At 37.1% G+C, this 19,801-nt stretch overlaps 1 protein-coding gene, 1 long non-coding RNA gene and 1 pseudogene across 4 annotated transcripts; 1 reads left to right on the top strand and 2 right to left on the bottom strand.

The window, feature by feature from the left end:
* Positions 1–868: 868 nt before the first annotated feature.
* Positions 869–4,396, top strand: LOC147477017 (uncharacterized). Of its 2 annotated transcripts, none has more exons than XR_015208874.1 (4): positions 869–1,062; positions 3,282–3,370; positions 3,712–3,807; positions 3,977–4,396. It is a non-coding gene; the product is annotated as an uncharacterized LOC147477017 (long non-coding RNA). The 2 variants fall into 2 exon arrangements; XR_015208875.1 differs by having other exon boundaries at positions 3,686–3,807.
* LOC147477018 (ras-related protein RABD1 pseudogene) lies at positions 1,739–3,241 on the bottom strand (annotated as a pseudogene).
* Positions 4,397–9,915: 5,519 nt separating the features above from the next.
* Positions 9,916–14,037, bottom strand: LOC147477016 (peroxisomal membrane protein PMP22-like). 2 transcript variants are annotated; one of them, XM_086582446.1, is made up of 7 exons: positions 13,683–14,037; positions 13,482–13,580; positions 11,395–11,496; positions 11,176–11,251; positions 10,497–10,567; positions 10,313–10,398; positions 9,916–10,208 (listed from the first exon to the last, which is right to left on the bottom strand). In XM_086582446.1, exons 1-7 carry the CDS (start codon positions 13,752–13,754, stop codon positions 10,157–10,159), a joined length of 558 nt encoding a protein of 185 aa, XP_086438572.1. In that variant the 5' UTR covers positions 13,755–14,037; the 3' UTR covers positions 9,916–10,156. The 2 variants fall into 2 exon arrangements, with proteins under 2 accessions (XP_086438572.1, XP_086438573.1); XM_086582447.1 differs by lacking the exon at positions 11,395–11,496 and having other exon boundaries at positions 13,683–14,033.
* Between the last annotated feature and the right edge of the window lie 5,764 nt (positions 14,038–19,801).

The following is a 19,801-nucleotide window of genomic DNA, read 5'->3' as shown; positions in this document are numbered from 1 at the left end:
CACAACAAAAAGTAAAGCTTCCAAATGATCTATGTATTTGGTTGTTTAAGAACATATGTCAGGATGTGTATTTGGTTATTGTGGTTGTTTAAGAACAAATGTCAGGATATTATGTATTTTGTTATTTTAGTTGTTTAAGAACATATGTTAGAATGCTATGTTAGGATGTTTGGTTATTTTTGTTGTTTAATGTAATGATTTACGTAGTATTGTAGTAAGTGTTTATGTTATATATTGTTGTTGCAGAAGATTTGTTACAGAATAAGCAGCTTGAATAACCAAATAAACAATAGTGCCGAATCATCATTTACATTAAACACTTGTACAATATAAATGCAAAAACTAAAATTACAATAGCTTGCTTCAATTGCATATTCTTCAATTCTAGTTGTTTCACTTTTTTCTTCAACTCCATTCTCTTTTTCTTCTCACATTCAACTGTCACCATCAATTTCTTTTGCAAATTGAGTTTATTCGTCTCAGTAGCATCTAAACGTTGTTGTAACACTTCAATGTCATTGTACACATCAACGAACCTCTGCTTTAGTGGTTTCTGATAATCCTCCCATACAAAGTAACCACAATCATGTGTTTTGTAATTTCTGCAACCCCAAAACCTTTTTCCCAGGTTGCTAGGAGTCTTGGAGATCACTATTGGTGATGGCTCTCCGCAGTAGCATGTTCGTGAAGAAGTGACCAATCGACACTACACCATAAGGGCCATTTTCTAACGAAGCAAAATTTTCATTTGTAACAGATATATCCGTTAGTACCTTTCTAACGGACATAACTGTTAGCTCCTCTGCTATTTGTTAGTATAGTTCTATTTTTTTTTCCAATTATTATTACAAAATAGTTTTAATGTTTGGTGACAATTATGTCCGTTAGTAAACAACAAAAAAAACATCGAAAAGGGTATACACGAAACTAACGGAAAATAATACAATTAAATAAAACAATTTAGCACTTTTGCCCGATGATTTCCCATGCTCGTCTCTCTCAAGTGTTCAATCCCCCGTCACCTCTGTCAAACCCTCGCGGACGAAGATGGAAATGAACCAGGTATGATTTCTCTCTCAATCTCTTGATCTGTTTTCTTTCTCTTCTACCCAAACCCTAGCTAGCGAATTTATGATTTTTTTTGTTTTCATTGTGCTCCAAATTAGGTTTATTTAATTGTCTTCCTGATGAATTTGGCAAAATTATGTTTTGTGTGGAAATTGTAACATTGGAATTTAAATTCGTGCTCCCATTGGGGATATTTCGTTTGTTTATCAACTGTTGTGACAGCCTAGTTCAAACACAAAATGAAGGAACATTTTAAATAATGGTGTATCATTGTAAGCCTCAAGGGCTCAGACAAATGGAAAATGTGTGATAGTCTTCTGGGTTTCTTTAGGGTAAACATTTTGGTAGATTGAATGCTTGTCAGAAACGAAAAGACTTAAGTTTTAAAGTGATGATATGCTTAAATGCTAGTGTGCATCCTGCATCCACCCATTGGCATTCCTACTTCCTCTATATTCTTCCAGAACAACACCTCTTTCCTTTTCCAAATCCTCTGATGAAACCTGGACCTATTTTGAAGTGAAGTGAAATGAGAATTAATAATATAGACAAGAAAGAAAGTTAGAAACGGGTACCTCAGAAGTGAACTCTGCCAAGATCGATATGGCCAGAGACAAGAGTTGTGGCTTATCAACTGGAACGAGCAACTCATATATGGTTTCATCTGCAGATGTTGAAGCATTCTGACAAGCTCCAAACTCTGCTCCAATACTTTCGAGAAACTTGACAATATCGTGATTTGTATAATTTTGAGTGCCACTAAAAGCAAGGTGTTTAACTATGTGAGCTACTCCTCGCTCAGCCTCCTCTTCGGCAACTGAGCCAACTTTGATAGCAAGAGCAAGAGCAAGAGCAGCAACCATTTTGGGTTTAGAATTATATCTCACGTAATAATGAAGACCATTATCAAGTCTACCGTACTCAACACCAACTGGTTTTTCATCCAAAACATCTTCCATTGATATATTACTCGCTACTTTTAATGACCTGAAACCATGTCGTTGTGAGATCTCTGCTGCCAATAAATCCATTTTGAATGTTTTCTTTTCTTCTTTCTTATATATTTGAGATGGTACCTTGAATTTATTCTTCACGAATGGTGGAGTGGAGTTTTGTTTATCGACTGGTTAGTGTGAAAAGCTAACCACAACAGTTGCTATTATGCTGAATAGGTTGTCCCTTCATTTGAATAGTGCTTCCTGGTTTTGTGTTTGAACTAGGCTGATTTCCAATTCTTTTCTTAATCTCGCTAGCCATGGTTAAGAAAGCTTGCTCAACATTGATAGAGTCTTTCGCACTAGTCTCAAGAAAAGGGATCCCAAGTTCGTCTGCGAATGCCTTTGCAGTTTGAGTGTCCACGACCTTGTTCTCAGCTAAATCGCATTTGTTTCCAACAAAAAGCTTGCACACGCTTTCATTTGCATATCTGTCTATCTCATTCAGCCACTGCTTGACATTGTTAAAGCTCTCCATCTTTGTAACATCATAAACAATAATGATTCCATGCGCTCCTCGGTAGTAGCTGCTGGTTATTGTTGGTTATTGTCTTGAATCACTCCTGTCCTGCGGTATCCCAAATCTGTAGCTTCACTATCTTTCCATCCAACTCCACAGTCTGAATTTTGAAATCAACATCGATAGTGCTGACGTAGCTATCAACATAGGAATCATTAGCGAATCTGAGAAGAATGCATGATTTTCCAACTGAAGAATCTTCGATTAACAGCAGCTTGAAGAGATAATCATATTCGTTGGTGCTCATTTTGTGATGGAAGCTGGAAGAGGAAATTTGGAAAGGCTGAGAGAGCGACATTGAACCTTTACTGTATTGCTAAATAGCTCAACAAAAAAGTTCAGTAGTACTTACGGAAACATTATTTTCAGATTCACGAGAGTAACTCTTTGGAGTTTGTTATGATTTAAGTAGAAAGCACACACTGAAAGCCCTTTGATAAACACGATAAGACCATTATTAAAAATCATTATCAACCAATAGCTCAACAAAAAAGTTCAGTAGTACTTATGGAAACATTATTTTCAGATTCACGAGAGTAACTCTTTGGAGTTTGTTATGATTGAAAAGGTTGATAATGATTTTTAATAATGGTCTTATCGTGTTTATCAAAGGGCTTTCAGTGTGTGCTTTCTACTTAAAACGTGCGTCTTGCGGTTATTGTATTTTTGCTAGCGAATGATCAATTTTCATGTACAAGCTTGTGCTTTTAGAGACTCATACGAGAAGTTCAAGAAAGTAGGAGCTGAAGTCGTAGGGATCAGTGGTGATGATCGTTCTCCACACAAGGTATACTTTTCCTAGCTTCTAAAGTTTTTAACTATTAAGCTTTGGAAACAAACTGATTATTTAAGAGTAAATGTAATGTCATGGGAACTAATACATGAGTAAACGAAACAAAATTGGGCAAAAACCCAAGTGACTTTCTAGCATTCAAGCAAGAGGATTGTTCTTAAGAGCAAATGCAATATTGTTTGATACAAGACTAAACGAAACAAAATTTGGCAAAAACCCAAATACCTTTTACATGGGCTTTTTAAATAATGGATTTCAGTTGAGTCAAATGTTTTTAAGGAATAATATCTGAAGTTTCTTGTCTCACAGGAACGTGTGAACTTGCTTTTGTATAGGTTTTGAAGAATAACAAAGTAGGTGACAAGAAAAACAGTTTTACCGTATCTTTCTCAAAGCGATGGAAAATTCATATATCACGTGCGTTGATTATGGTAAATATCTTCATTTGAAAATATTGTAAGTCATTTTAGTATTGTTGTATCTATTTCAGTAAACCATATATGAAAGATACTACTTCTTTTATGATGCTAGCTTACTTAAGTACCTTTACTACCTACAATTCTGTACATTATCTCATTTGTATTCTTTTTTTTTCCTCAGGTGTTGTGAAAGTCATGCCAGTGACCAGTGAGTAGAAATACATGTAAGAAATTGGGTTTTGTGTTTGTGAGGGAGGGTTTTGTATTACTGTTGTACTTAGCTATTGTACTTGGTATACGTTGCTAGTAGGTAACTTATGGTAACGCAAATATGTAATGTGTTTATTTTATACTAGAATAGGGGTTTTGTAATGGCCATATCATGATATGCTACATTGTTGAGAGTGAATTTTGGATGACTGCATTCATGGGTATTCATGTCTCACTCATGCTCGGAAGCGGAAGCTCTTTTGTGGATTTGTTGCTACCATTTTTCTCCATTGTTGTGTATGTTGAACCTCTAAATGTTTGATTTGTAAATTGAGATTTGGATTGGTGGTTCTATGTTTAAAATGTTTAATAAAGTTGGTGTTCCTTGTTATTTATTATATATATTTTTTAAATAAAGGTGTTCTTTGTTATTTACTTGTTACTTTGACTTATGGAATGTGATATATATAAATGTAAGTTGGAATAATCAGATTTGCTAGGGATATATGGGCAAGATGGAAACTGGGAGGGGGAGGGGGACATTTTGTCCCCAAATAATATTTTTTTTTCATTGTACTGTAGTTTAGTAACAGATATAACCGTTACAAAAATTGTTACTAATAAGCGCACCAAACTTTACTAACGTTAATATCTGTTACAAATGAACAATTCTAACAGACAACTAAAAGTGATATATTTGTTACAAAATATATACTAACGGATATAACCGTTACTTAAATGAATTTTAGTAACGGATATATCCGTTACTAAATTTTGCCTAAGTGACTGTAACGCTCCAGAGCTAACGGATATAGTAAAAATATAAGTAACGCTTATAACCGTTACTAATAGCCTTTTCTGGTGTAGTGCGAGGTAGACGCCATTTACGCAAACTAGGTACGCAAATTAGGTTCCAATTTCTATTTTGTTAATTAATTTTGCAATTTGGTCGCAATTTTGTAGTTAGGGTTCAACTAGCCAATTGAATTTATAAAGAAAAGATATTGAGGATTGAAATTAGACCGTTAGATGGGAAGTTATTTTCGACCGTTGAGAAATGGAGGGAATTAATTGCATGTGTTTCTCGCGTGCATAATTTCACGTGTGCCACATAGGAAGAAATTTGAAATGAAAGGATACACTCCGGTGACCACATTAACACTTAACTGACTGGAATTTGGCCATAGTTGTTAAGTGAAAGAAAATGCAAAGTACAAATACTGCAATGCAAAAAAAAAAGTAACGTATCTAAATTGCAAAAAAAAATGTAAAGTACGTTGTACATTATGCCCATTAAGTGTATTTGGAATTGAAACTCTAATATTGTGCGTACTACATTAGATTTAACAGAAAAGCTCAATTGGAAGAATATGCTATTGTTGTTAATAGGACACCCGGAAACAACATTACCCACAACAAATAGATCAATCCTACACAAGGATCGATCCTACACAATAGACAAGACTTCAATACCCGCCAAGTACTATCCCAACGCTTCTCATTAACAATTTAACAAGCATATAAAGTAAAGATAATAATACAAAAGATAGAACCAACCACAAAACAAGGATATATCGTGGTTCGGTAATTTGCCTACGTCCATACTGGCGAGATCCAAGCTTTACTAGATGTCCAGAGTAACAGATTACAAGAGCTCTCAATTCACTCACAAAAAATAAATACTCAACTCACTAAGAATTTCTCTCTTACAATCTCTCTCTTTCTATCTTTTGGTTAGGTTAGGTTTCTACAGAAAAAACCTATATTTATACTACTTCAGAAAACTTCCGAAAAAGTCAAAATTCGTGCTGAAAAACGGTGGAGCACGGCTCGCGCCCTCGACCAGGCAAAGTTGAGCGCGGGTCGCACTTAAATCACTGGGGGTCACCAAAGCATGAGTGCGGGTCGCGCCTTGTCTAGGTGTAAATGGAGTGCGGGTCGCGCCCTTCACACCAGAATGAGAAAACATCGTTTTTCTCTATAATTCTCCACCTCGGTGAGGTTTTAACACATAAAACCGAGCCGAACACATCCAGCAGGAACACATCCATCCAGAAACTTGTAGTCATCCGCCCCAAAGGGCCATGCCCACAAAGAGTGTCATGCTCACGAAGACCCACCCACAAAGAGTGTCTTACTCACGAAGAGCCACCCACAAAGAGTCATGCCCATGAAGAGCACGTCATGCCCACAAAAAACTATCTTCACAGAGAGTCATGCTCATAAAGAGCAATCACGCCCACAAAGGGCCATGCCTACAAAAGGCATCAATCAATAATGCATGAGCCTCCACCATTTGTGGAGTACCTCAAACCAATGTTGGAACTCAACTCCATAGAGAACCTTCTACAACCCAAAGCCCTTTTGCCCTTAGGCAATGAAACAAATTCCCAAGTACAAAACTTGTCACGAGCCTCCACCATTTTCTACATATACACCGACCAATCTCTGTAATGAGCATCTCTAACAGCTTCCTTGAAGCTATATGGCTCATCATCTTCAATATTCAGTGCGTAGGCAACCGAGTCCGGTTGACCATAATGCTTCACTGGCTTATCATACCCGTACTTCATAACTTGTTTCACACTTCTCTTTGGCTTAGATCTAGCCAAAGTTTGCTGCTCAGGTTGTTATAACTCTACTTCTTGTTGAATAGTTCTTTCACTAAGAACCTCACTCTCTTTAGCATCCTCAGGCTCTTCTATCTCAATCACTTGAGATTCTATAGAATCACCACTATTTCCAGCCTTCTCCGGCCTACTAAGATGTAGCACCGAAGTCTCATCAAAGGTAACCTCACTATTGACCAGGAACTTGTGGTTCTCTAGACACCACAATCCGTATCTCTTTCCTCCCTTTGCATAGCCCAAGAATATTGATGTCTTAGCTTTAGAATCAAGCGTACTATCCTTCATGTGGTAGTAAGCACTAGATCCAAACACGTGCAAAGTACCATAGTCAGTTGGTTTCCCTATCCACACCTCATAAGGTGTTTTGCATTCTATCGCTGGAACTGGTGATTTATTATACAAGTAACACGCCATGGCCACTGCATCTGCCCAGAACTCTTTGCCAAGATTGGCATTGGAAAGCAAACACCCAGCTTTCTCAAGCAACGTGCGATTCATTCTCTCTGCTAACCCATTCTGCTGCAGCATGCCCCTCATTGTCCAGTGTTTGGCAATTCCCTGTTGCGCACAAAACTCTTGGAAAAGCCCATAAGTATACTCAGTACCATTGTCAGACCGTAGTGTCTTTACCTTCCTATCTGTGTGATTCTTAACCCTTGCCTTCCACTTCTTAAATGTCTCGAAAACTTCATCCTTGGACTTCAAGATATATATCCACACATAGCATGTATAATCATCGATGAAAGAGACATAATACCGGTTACCTCCCTTAGAAGCCACTCTAGAAGGTCCTCAAACATCCGTATGCACATAATCCAGAATGCCTCTCATTTTGTGCTTGTTTGTACCGAACTTGACTCTGCACTGCTTGCTATAGACACAATGCTCGCAGAATTCCATACTTAGTTTCTCCAAGTCTTTCAGTAGCCCTCACTGGCACAACTCAGACAATCCCTTTTGGCTCATATGCCCAAGGCGCATATGCCACAATTTTGTGCACTCATAATCATCACTACATGTACCCATTGCTACATCACCTATCACTGTACTACCCAACAAAGTATACAAGTTTCCATGTCTTTGACCCTTCATAATGACTAAAGAGCCACTAAGGATCTTTAGGACTCCACTATTTCCCACAAAATTGTGGTCTTTGGAATCCAAGGTACCAAGAGAAATAAGGTTCTTCTTTAGCTCAGGAACATGCCTCACATCGGTTAAAATCCTCACTACACCATCATGCATCTTGACCCATATAGTTCTAATTCCTACCGTCTTACAAGCAACATCATTACCCATCAAAATGGAATCTCCACTCAAGTTCTCATAGATAGCAAACCACTTTCTATTTGGACATATATGGTAGGAACACCCGAAATCAAGAATCCACGTATCGGTCATGTGGTCGTCTTGTGTAGACACCGAAAGACTTACATCATCCCCATCGAAGCCGGTTCCAAGCAAGACTTGCTTCACTAACATCCTCATTCTCAAACTTATCACTCATCTTGTTACTCTTTTTCGGGCTAGGGCAATCACATAGATAATTCCCCTTTTCCTTGCAATTGTAGCACCGTACATGTTTTAAAGGCTTCTTCGAACTACCCTTCCACTTGCTTGTGAAAGTCATCTCATTCGACATCACCCTTGCCATATTTTCTTTTGCTTCTTTATCAAACTTCTCTACTTTAAATCTAGCATTTGACATCTTGGGAGTTTTTTTTTTCAAGTCACACACAATAACCCAAAAAATATCTCACTCAGGAATTTTATCGAACACCTTGTCTACACAAATTTCGAGCACTATAGTTCTTTACCAAAATTCAAAATCTTAGGTTGTATACCTTGCTCCGATACCAATTGTTGTTAATAGGATACCGCGGAAATAACGTTATCCACAACAAATAGATCAATTCTACACAATGATCAATCTTACACAATAGACAAGACTTCAACACCCGCTCAAGAATGAACACTATCCCAACGCAATCTCTCTCTCTTCTATTAACAATTTAACAAGCATATAAAGTAAAAAACGATAATAATACAAAAGAGAACCAAATCACAAGACAATGATATATCGTGGTTCGTGACATTCACACCGAATGCATCTTTTTTTCTACGGTGTCCTATTAATGTTAACGGACGAGATCCAAACTTTACTAGATGTCTAGAGTAACAAATTACAAGAGCTCTCAATTCACTCACAAAGAATGAACACTCAACTCACTAAGAATTTCTCTCTTACAATCTCTCTCTTTCTATCTTTTGGTTAGGTTAGGTTTCTACAGAAAAAACCTATATTTATACTATTTCAGAAAACTTCCGAAAAAATCAAAATTTGTCTTTTTAAACGGTTGGAAGGAGCTGGTTGCTTCCTCGACCGACTAATACGAATATGTCAAAGCAGATAAATAAGACAAAGTTTGAATGCAAAGATTCAAAGGTGTCGATCCCCCCTGTGGAGAATAAATCACTAGAGGTCACCAAAGTAAAGTCAAGATGAGAGTCTTTAAGGGCTTTTTAATTTCGTCGCTTTTAAAACTCATTTATATTACAAAAAATGCCAACCAATCTAGTAATAATCCTCAGTATAAGTTTAAATGCACATCCACAATCTAATGAACCAAGGTCGTGCCATTCAAACCTCACTAAAATGAGAAAACATCTTTTTTTTAAAGGAAGAAGTAATAGATACAGTTATTAAACTAACTATTAATGTTAACTTTGGACTCCACTATTATGAAAAAAATGAGACTCCACAAGTTTTGGATCCTTATTATTTTTACACATTTTGCAAAATCGAATGTGGCTCCTGTGTGGAGCCTGTATGATTGTGGAATTTACACAATACATTGGTGATGCTCTTATAGACTGAATATGTCAAAGCAGATAAATAAGACAATTATTATGTAGTAATAAATGGGGATGTGGCTCAACTTGAATGCAAAGATTCAAAGGTGCAGTGCCCAGACTTTGGGAACTAACAGGGTTCGATCCCCTGAATCTCTGCCATTGATCTGTGGAGAATATCACAGGTTGTCAAATATCACATCATTTTTTTAAAATATGTAACCAGTATTCACTACCACGAATTGCCTTACGAAAGTTGGATAAAAGGGTATTCTAGAAAAAAAAAAGCTGAAGGTCGCGCCAGGATTTTATTCCCGCACAATTTAGGTTCCTTCCAACACCTGTACTTGTACCAAGATGGATCAAATTCTGACAGTAAATATGGTAAGGGGAGAAAATGAAGAATATTCTTATTAAACTGTTCATAAACCTGTGACAAATGAGCATATATTATTGATAATATAAGTACATGTTGTATTAGTAGGTTATTACAAGAGAGGAATATATAGCACAAGGTATACATGACAAGGGACCTTGCCTATGTAACTGGAATCCAAAGAAATCAACCACGGCCAGCTGAGATCCAGAATCAAAAAATAACATGGCAGATCTGAATGTGCGATGGTCATGGAAAATATCATTGCTAGTCTCTTCCTTGCAAGATCAACTTATCCCTTCGTTAACGCCATAGACCTTGCTCTTAGATTTAAAAATATTCCCCTAAACAATGAAAGATAACCGACTTATTTTTATGGTCTAGAAGAAAATCAGAAAAAAGAGCAACAACTTGCACAAAGTGGAAGTTATGAAGGAAAGAAATATACCAGCAACATGCAACAAAGCTGTGAAAGATGACCCGGAATTGCAACGGCATATAAAGGTGATTTACCCACCCCACAATTGGCCAAAACTGCATAATATCCATTCAGTAATTTTAGATCACTTGAAAACCATGCTCCTACATAATGAAATTACCATATTTCTTGTTGCAAACTCTGGAATATGTACCATCCAAGACGTCAATTGCACTGAGGGATAGTCTTTCTTGACCTTACTCCTTACCTGCACCCAGGGTCTTCCTGCATTTGCAAAATGTTGTAATATTAGACATGATTTCAATTGTTTTTCCTGCATGCTCACTGTATACAGGTCAACAAGACAACAATAGTTGCATCTCTGGTTTCGCCTTTCTACTCCTCCAGTGCGAAGGTCATCACAGAAACCCCGTTGAAGTTCTGACACTTTTTTGCTATTAAACCTTATTACTGGACTGGGTATCTTAAATCTGGTTCATAAAACGATAGGTTGCCGGTTGCAAATCTCCCTTGCAGCACTATGGTAGAGGGTCTCACTAGTCACTAGAAACAAAAGTACGGCAGAGACATAACTTCATCCATTTTTCGTATCTACTAAAATGGCATCAAATGCTGATGAACGTTTGCACATCTATCTCTCGTCTCTTTCATTCTCTATTGTTTTGTAGTATGTATAATACTTCGTAGAATCATAACATAACTCCACCATTTGGCACACTGCTCTCTCGCACTATATCAAGCAAGGCCTAGATGCCTATCAAGATTGAAGTGCAAAACTAGACTGCAAGTTGTCCCTTAGTTGAAGCAAAATACTCAAAATTTATATTCATAAAATATAGGGAAAATAATTTTACTCTGCAAAGTGGTCTTACCCTCTACAACAAGACCATAGTACATCAGGAACATCATATTGTTCAAAGGGGAAGAAGTCAGCTGTTCAAGAAACACCTAAAAGGAAAATAACTGGGGGATTAGCTGACTTGGACAGAACCAGCAATCGTGAGAGATTAACCCCACTTCAATAAATGTGTAATAGACAGATAAAAGAATAACACAACTTAAGATATATGTATATTAAGATACATCATTACCTTTTTGGCAACTGAACTTTTATCTTTCCTCCCCTTGAAAATTTTATCCAGAAGTTTGTGCAGAAAGTGCCCAAATGGTCCTCCATAGGCAAAGCCAAAGAGCTAAATTTTCTATGTTAGAATTCAAAAAAAACCTAGTACATCCATTACTCCCCCTTCTTAAAGGTCAACTAACAATCACATGGACAAGGAAGTAGAACAGTGACAATAAGATGTACCCTCTCATACCCAATGTTTAAAATAAGCATAGAGGTTTACAACTTGAGTCACACCTCAAAGCCTCATGGAGAAATATCGAGGCTCTACCCTCAATCTATGATGGTTGAAGAGACTATAGCCTCACAATAATGAGGCGCATGCCTAGGTACTACTTTTCAAGGCTTAAGCCTCAGTGAAGCCCTTAATTTTAGTAAGCTGTTCCCTTTTCCTTTTTCCCTTTCCCTTTTCCTTATTTCTTACAAACGTTTCCATACAAATTTTCTCATACCCTATAATCCCCCATGAAATAAACATTTTATGGTGCGCAGCCCCAAAAGTTATATTTTCAAGAGTATCTAAGCTTCAACCTCTTTTGAAGTTTTTGTTCAAACTTTCTTTTGTGTAGCTTCACAGAGTCACTCACAAGGTAAAACTTATGGACTCAATATCTTTTATGCTTGTTTATATAATTTTGGTCATGGGGACATCATGTTTCTTATTTTTCACCATATACCTACTATTTATCTATAACGCAAGGAATCTTGTAATTCTGAAAGGATGGTACACTCACTCATGTTAGACACATGTTGGACTTGACTATAGTTACTAGACGTTTATGATGTTTTTTTTGGTCAATTTTGCCTGATTGCAATTGACAATTTATTTACAACAAGTAATATTAAATCAATCTTTTAACTTATCAAAGATCATTTGTATACTCGGACAATGATAGTTGATATAAACTTTGAAAAAATCATTGCGTCCAAGTTATGTAAACTACTGTTAAGTGCAGGATCTGATTCATGTTGTCAAATCCAAACACCCAAACCTGATTTATATCTGACAATCACACCAGTGACCTTGCAACAAATTACCAATACATCGAACAACCTATATACCCTTCTTTCTGGATGACCCTCCATGCCAAGTTTTAAGACATATGAAAAAATGGTTTATCACGCTCACGACCTACTAGGAATTGGACACCTTGCAGAGTAAGTATATAAGAACTCTTTTATTTCCTAGGTCAGAAAGCACATTCAGTTATGAATACTCTGTTATTATTAAATGATATTCTGATTTTAACCATCAATCCGGCGAATGAGAATTGGACAACAGAGCGAGATCATCTGCTCTTCCACATGTTAATAGTGGCAGAGTTAGCTTCACAATCGCCATACTGGCTAGGTTTAGTATTTTAGTAAGAACTTATAAAAATGTCTAGGTTGTCTATGGCCATTCTAAAGGGTTGGTGGGAAATAAACTCTTGTCTCGGTTATATTTGTCCACAGTCCATACTAAATGGTTGGTGGGAAATAAACTATTCTTACTCTTACATAAGTTGTAGCTCTGTACCCAGGGACGGAGTCAGGAATTTGAGTTTGGGGGGCAATACTTGTAGGGGATAGTAGTTCAAACTTACAATTTTTTTTTTGGGGGCAACCCTTGTAGATTCAATCATCATTTTAACTGATTCTACTATATAATAATTGTTTTTCCAAAATTTTGGGGTGTGCCACCCCCTAGATCCGTCAGTCTGTACCACAAATGCAATGGGCAAGATAGCTTTTGAAATGGTGTCGCCACACCATTTGCAAACTAAAGAAAAACTTTACTGCCACTTGCAAACTACTAGTATTTGATCCAATTAACCATCCAGAGTCCATACCATGACTTTGGAAACTGGTTTACCAAGTGGAGCATAACCATACATTATTACAACAGACCTACTCCGGTACTCCCTAAGTGGAGCATAGACATACTCTAAATCAAAATACAGGATCGATGCAACTCTTTTTTGAGTGATCAGCTTAAACTAAAAAATTTAAGAGGAGCTAATTGCACAACTGCAGAATTGTAAAACGTAATTTATGAACTAAAAGAGTTACCACTTTGAGAAGAAGCCGTTTCAATTGAAGTTTCTGTATACCAGAGAGCTTCTGAGCAACAGAATCACTTATTCCAGACAATACACCAGCTGTGATTGCCTGCGCAAACAAAATAACACAAGTTATGAACATAACCAAGCCCGAAAAACTAACCTTTAACAACAAATAAAAAAACAATAAGTGAGTTAGCTAAGATTGAACCTTAGTTCTCAAAGGATGGTGTTGGAGTTGTAACATGTACTGCTCCCACCCCTTCTTTGCAAGCTCACTCATACCTCTTCTTCTTCTTCTACTGAAGAGTATATACGTAGTACGTTAGCTTTGGCACTCACACTCACTCTCACTCTCTTGTAAATGGAGCGTGAAGAGCTTGTTTGCCGAATGTTTGGCGGAACACTCGACAGAGTATAAATGAGTTAAGTATTTAAGATTTTAAGGAATCATCCCGGATATTCCACTTGTCTTGCGTTATCTTTTCAGTCTGTGTCTGAAACTTCTTTCTTGTGCCAGACGCCTGTTTTTTTGGTTTGTCTGATATTTGACATTAAAAGTGTTTAGTGAAATGGTCCACATAGCTAGAAATATATGCGATATATCGGGATATTTTTGTAATAGGGAATGCAATGGTGAAATGGTCTAAAGGGCTAAAGGTATGGATCCGACATTCCGACATTAGGGAGTGGTCTAAATGCTACAATCCTAAGAGCATCTTGACTTGAGGTGCACCCAATGGTCTACCTATCTCTATCAAAAACTATTCCAATACTTTATTTGGTGCCCTTAGTAATTCAACGTGGAAGAATATTTTCTTTGGCAATCCGTACTCCATAGTCCTACTTTTAGGGTTGCCCTTTGGTGATATGACTACCCTATATCTCTATTCATATTAAACTGCAACCAGAGAATGTACACCATTCAGAGTCCGACAGTGAGGGGGCATGGTGTGAATTCCAAAAAAAAAACAATAATAATAAAAGTAAGAAAAAAAACGAAAATTCTATAAATGAAATTATTATGGTCCGAATTCAAACTAGCTCCATTGGTTATGAGTTCTAGCACGAGTTATTTGCAAATTGCAACAACGCCCAAAATATCACTGGTATATCGTTGATATATATCATTTTTTGGGTACACCGATATCGATATATCTAATATATATCTACCGAATATTGAATTTTTTCCCAATATATATCGAAATTTTTGATATAAAATTTTATATCGCCGATATATGCGATATTTACGATATATATCGTTTGACTTTTTTACCATTTTTTAATATAAATATTCGATATTTTTAATATTTTACGATATTTTTTTTATCGATATTTATAATATTTATGATGGGGATGGTTATATGAACTCCACCTTATAGCGACTCCAAAGTTACTCCACTCATAAAATGAACTTACAAAATGAATCGAGGACTAATTTTTGTGGATGTGTACATCTCATGATGGAGAACACCCCCACCAAAAATCAGCTCAATTGAATATGTCTAACATTGTCAAAAATTGTATCGAAATTAAAAAAATCTGGACCATTGGATAATTTCATAACTTTCTAAATGATTTTTGATGAGGTTGTACATCTTCAAATGAGCTGATTTTTTGTGAGGATGATCTCTATTGTGTGGAAAACATCTCCACCAAAAATCAGCTTCTAGTTCATTGAGTTAAGTGGTGGAGTTCATTTGGAGTTCGTTTTAATGGAGTTCATATAACCATCCCCATTTATGATAGTTTAGATAGTTTGGACTAATCACAAAAAAATTAATATATCTGATATTTCTGATATATTCGATATATATCAATTTTTGAGTACACCGAAATATTCACCAAATTCAATATTTTAGGCCTTGATTTGCAATTACCTAAAATCAATACCTTTGACGGACATACTAAAAACTTATGAATATATTCTCCTTGCCTACTAACCATTAATAAGGAGGGGGAGGATTATTAGAATCCATATTTGAAGTCTTCCTTCTTTTAGCCTCAAATCGCTAATTCTCAAATCCCTAATTCTCATTTCTCAAATCCCTAATTCTCATTTCTCAAATCCCCTGATTCAAATTCCTCTTTGCTATAATACACATCCCTAAATGCCTTTATCTAGATCTTAGCCCAAATTTCCAAATCACTTTTTCACAGATTCCAAATTCTCCACTATCAATAATTTAGCCCAAATTCAGGAACGGCTTTTCAAACTCTGTTAATCATACCGAAAATTTCCTTACACCTTCTCCTTTCAAAACAATATATCAGTCTAACTTTTGGTTGAGGAGATATCCCACCTTTCAAACCATCGCCTTTTTAAGTTTAAGTTTAAGCCTACATTATTTATTTTATTAACAAGCCCATGATCAATAATAGCCCACCTTTTTATACGTCCATATATTCCTGGTAAAATCCTACGATGCAAACATTGTCAGTTCAAGAAATGACGCATCTCATTGGCTGTTATATCATCTTATCTTGATTGGCTTGTTGTGACTGTGGCTCAATGCTCGTGCTCTATATCAAACATACCAGATTCTGCATGTGGTTTAGTTTTTTCTTATTGGCTGGTGGTCATATTGTTTCTAGGTTGCCTAACTGTGGCTATGGCTTAATGCTCGTGCTCTCTATCTCTAATATATAAGTTTTTGCATGTGGGTTCAGAACTTCCATTGGGGGTTTACTTCTTTTTAGAAACAGTGATTCTGTTCTTCTCTTGGCTAATATTTAACGTATAATGCACGACTTCTCTGTGGAGTTTTCCCCTGCATTGTTGGGTTTCAAATCTTTATGTGCTCTAAACAGGATTTGGCTGAGTTTACTTGTGATGATGTCTGTCTTAATCTAGACTCTTCTCTGGCTTAGTACGGGTTATGAGCTCAATGGGCAATGATGGTCTAAGGATAGAGGTTGCCATTTGGCAGATTAGTTTCATAAAATGGAGATTATGGATAGATTTTGGGGTTTTATGCATACAGATGGACTTGTATGTATGGGTAAGTGATGAGGTGGTGTTGATACCTCTTGACTGTGAAGGGATTGTGTTTGAATTTGGGCTGTATATAAGGTTATCGGCAGCTTATGGGTTCTTCACACTTCTTCAAACAGAGATCCTTCACTTCCTTATTTACATGATCCCTACCACAAACAAGGTTTTGTCTTCCACCAAGCACCCAAATTCTGTTGAACTTCTATCTATGGAATTTGCTGCCAAAATGAGGATGCCTTATACTGAACCACCAATGATAACCAGCTCTGACAAAATGAAGAGTCTTTATGTAGGCTATAATAAGTCCACTCTGTTTGGTCGTGTTCTAGATGGCGAATAATATGACAATCAGAAAATCAGCTCTTGAAAAAGCATGGTACCCTTTCAAGATTGAAGACATGAGTCCGCATAAAAAGGGAAATATATCAAATCCGGATGGAGTCTCAGGAACAGGTGGCTGCACTTCTGCTGGGGCAGCCTTGGATTGTCGCACAGCACATTTTTCAGATTATCTCATGGATGGACTTCTATGAAACCAAGGACTTAAATTTCTCCAAGTTTTATGTGTGGATGCAGTTGCATAACTATCCTGAGGTTTATTTGGACAAGGAGATTATTGAGGGGAATTTGGTGGAATCTGGCTATTTTGATATGTCTGATCTCAAATTCCTAAAGTTGTATCCTAAGACGGAAACGCAGCCTAATTGTGTTCGAGTTAAAGTGGTGCTGGATGTTCATGCACCAATTCCCCCTGGCTTTCTCATACCGGAATCCATAGATGGAGTTGACTGGATATCGTTTGTTTTTGAGTATCTCCCAGTTTTCTGTTTTAAATGTGGCTTCATTGGACATCATTTTGCAGCTTGTAATGTAACCGAAGATATTCATGGGACTGAAGTTCGAGTTTCTCCAGGAGGACAAAGGTTTCAATTTTACTCTTCCAAAACTCGCATTGTTCCAAAACCATTTGGAGAGAGAATTGTTTCAGGCTTCTCCTTAATGTTTAACCCCGATCTAAACCAACCTTTTCTTCCGATGATCACAAATGTTGCCGATTCATCGGTTAATTCAAAAGCGCCGCACCGGCTTGAACATTTAAAAGCTCCCATGATCAGCGATATTTCGCCACCTCAACCGCCTGCATATAGGGTCCTAGCAATGAACACGGATGCCATATTCCACATGATCACCTACCTATTGCGATTGGAAGCGATAACCCTAGAAATTTGGGTTTTCAACTCAAATGGAGTTCAATAATTTTCATCCTCTGCATGAACCTGAATAATACCCGCTGGATTTGCTCATATAGCAACCGACACTAAGAAGCTTCATTTCATTGATTTGGCTCGGTTACATAATCGTCGTTCATCGGGATGATTACTCTTATAAAAGACAAGAGATATCACAAGGGGTTGCAGCCAAGGATAAGATGATACATGATCGGAGATGTCAATGAACTAGTTGAAAGTTTCTTTGAGGCGGATCGCGGATCAAGAAGAAAAAACTCATATTCATGATGAAGGTGAGGTGGAGGTTGAACATGAAACATACCGCACAAGAATTCTCACTTTGGAAAGGCAAAAAGCTTCTATCGGTTAAGGGTCCCGGCCGTAGCGGACCCTAAGGATTCCATGAGTCTACTAGCTTGGAACAAATAAGGAGTGGCCGCCTTCGATGATGGAAGAGCTTGAAAAACAAATCGAGTTGCCGGGCCTTTCTTTATGTTTGTTATGGAAACTAAGTGTTCTCGTAGATAAAGGAGTCGGACTTATTAAAAGGTTAGGAGATTTCGAAGTCTTTTGTAGTTCCAAGTCTGCGGTTTGTCCGGTGGTTTGTGGATCTTTTGGGAAAAATCTGTGGTTGTAGATGTTTTGATGTATGATTTACGGTTCATTCAATCCGTAAAATAGCAATACAAGTGAATGGTGTAAAGGAATGTTTCTTTTTGTCTTGTGTCTATGGTAATGCTAAATCTTGTGTTAGGAGATTACAGTGGCCTGTTCTTACTATGTTTAAGCCCAACAATAATGAATCATGGTTGCTCATGGGAGATTTTAATGAAATAACTTGTCCAGAGGAAAAATGTGGGGGAAAACTTTTTAATTATCCTAAAGTGAGGTTTTTCTTAGATATGATTGATGATTGTGAGCTGTTTGATTTAGGTTTTGTTGGTAGTATTTACACCTGGACAAATAAACAAAATGGGAGGCACATAATATGGGAACGAATTGATCGAATGATGACAAATGAAGGTTGGCGTTCAAGATTCTCTGGCTGTAGAGTTCATCATGAGTTGGCCACCAGTTCTGATCATAAGTTTCTGATTTTAAAATTGCTACAATACCGGGTTATGATTAGAAGGCTGTTCAGGTTTGAAATAATGTGGGCGCAACATGATGGGTGTCAGGAACAGATAAGAGATGTTTTTCACAAGGAGTTGCAAGGTTCTCCGCCTTTTGTACTATGTAAGAAGAAGCGCAAAATTGTAAAGAAAATTTAAGATGGTGGAATAAACATGTTTTTGGAGATGTGGAACATAAGTTGGACTGTGTTTTACAGAGGCTGAGTGAGATTCAACGTTTGATAGAGAATCACAACGACACAGATGATTTATTCAGGGTGGAGAATGAATTGATGCAGGAACATAATGATATTCTGGTACAGAAAGCAAATCATTGGGGGCAGAAAGCTTGTCTGGATTGGTTCCAATTTGGAGAACAGAATACGAGGTTCTATCATAATATGGTAAATTGTCGTAGACAAAGGAATTACATACACTCAATCAAAGATACTAATGGTGCCATTTTAACTGAACGGCGGATATAGGGATAGGCTCGAGTGCTTTTTGAAGACACAATGACTACTTTCGGACCCTCGATCTTACGTCTCCATTTTCAATGTTCCAAACCCCATCACTTGAACGGCGAAAAATCAAATCTGTTAAAAAGGAGTTGATACTGATGAAATTGTCACTGCTCTGAAGCATCTGAAGCCTTTTAAATCTCCAGGACCGGATGGATATCAGGCATTTTTTTTCTAGCATTTTTGGAATTTGGTGGGGGATCAAGTAAGTGCAACAGTAAAGTCTTTTTTCCTTTCGGGCTCTTTCTCCCTGCAGCTAAATCATTCCTTCATTGCTTTAATTCCAAAAATCATGAATCCTTCTCTCCCGGAACATTTTCGGCCAATCAGTTTGACAAATGTGGTTTATAAAATTATCTCTAAGATTATTGTCAATCGATTGAGACCTATCCTGCAAAGAATAATTGGTCCATTTCAGACTGCCTTCTTACCCAAGTGTAGTATTTATGACAATGTTTTGCTTGCAAATGAAT

Source organism: Coptis chinensis, chromosome 9 (assembly GCF_015680905.1).
Source record: "Coptis chinensis isolate HL-2020 chromosome 9, ASM1568090v1, whole genome shotgun sequence".
NCBI classification, from domain to species: domain Eukaryota; kingdom Viridiplantae; phylum Streptophyta; class Magnoliopsida; order Ranunculales; family Ranunculaceae; genus Coptis; species Coptis chinensis.
Note: the sequence above shows the minus strand (reverse complement) of the source record. Positions and strands in the feature narration are given on the sequence as shown.

What these genes read in the sequence shown, in the direction of transcription:
- LOC147477016 (XM_086582446.1), bottom strand. Translation starts at nt 13,754, where the DNA reads ATGAGTGAGCTTGCAAAGAAGGGGTGGGAGCAGTACATGTTACAACTC. An exon ending in TGCAATTGACGTCTTGGATG is followed by an intron (nt 10,399 to 10,496) that starts GTACATATTCCA and finishes GATATTATGCAG; the next exon opens with TTTTGGCCAATTGTGGGGTG. An exon ending in AGCTTTGTTGCATGTTGCTG is followed by an intron (nt 10,209 to 10,312) that starts GTATATTTCTTT and finishes TTCATTGTTTAG; the next exon opens with GGGAATATTTTTAAATCTAA.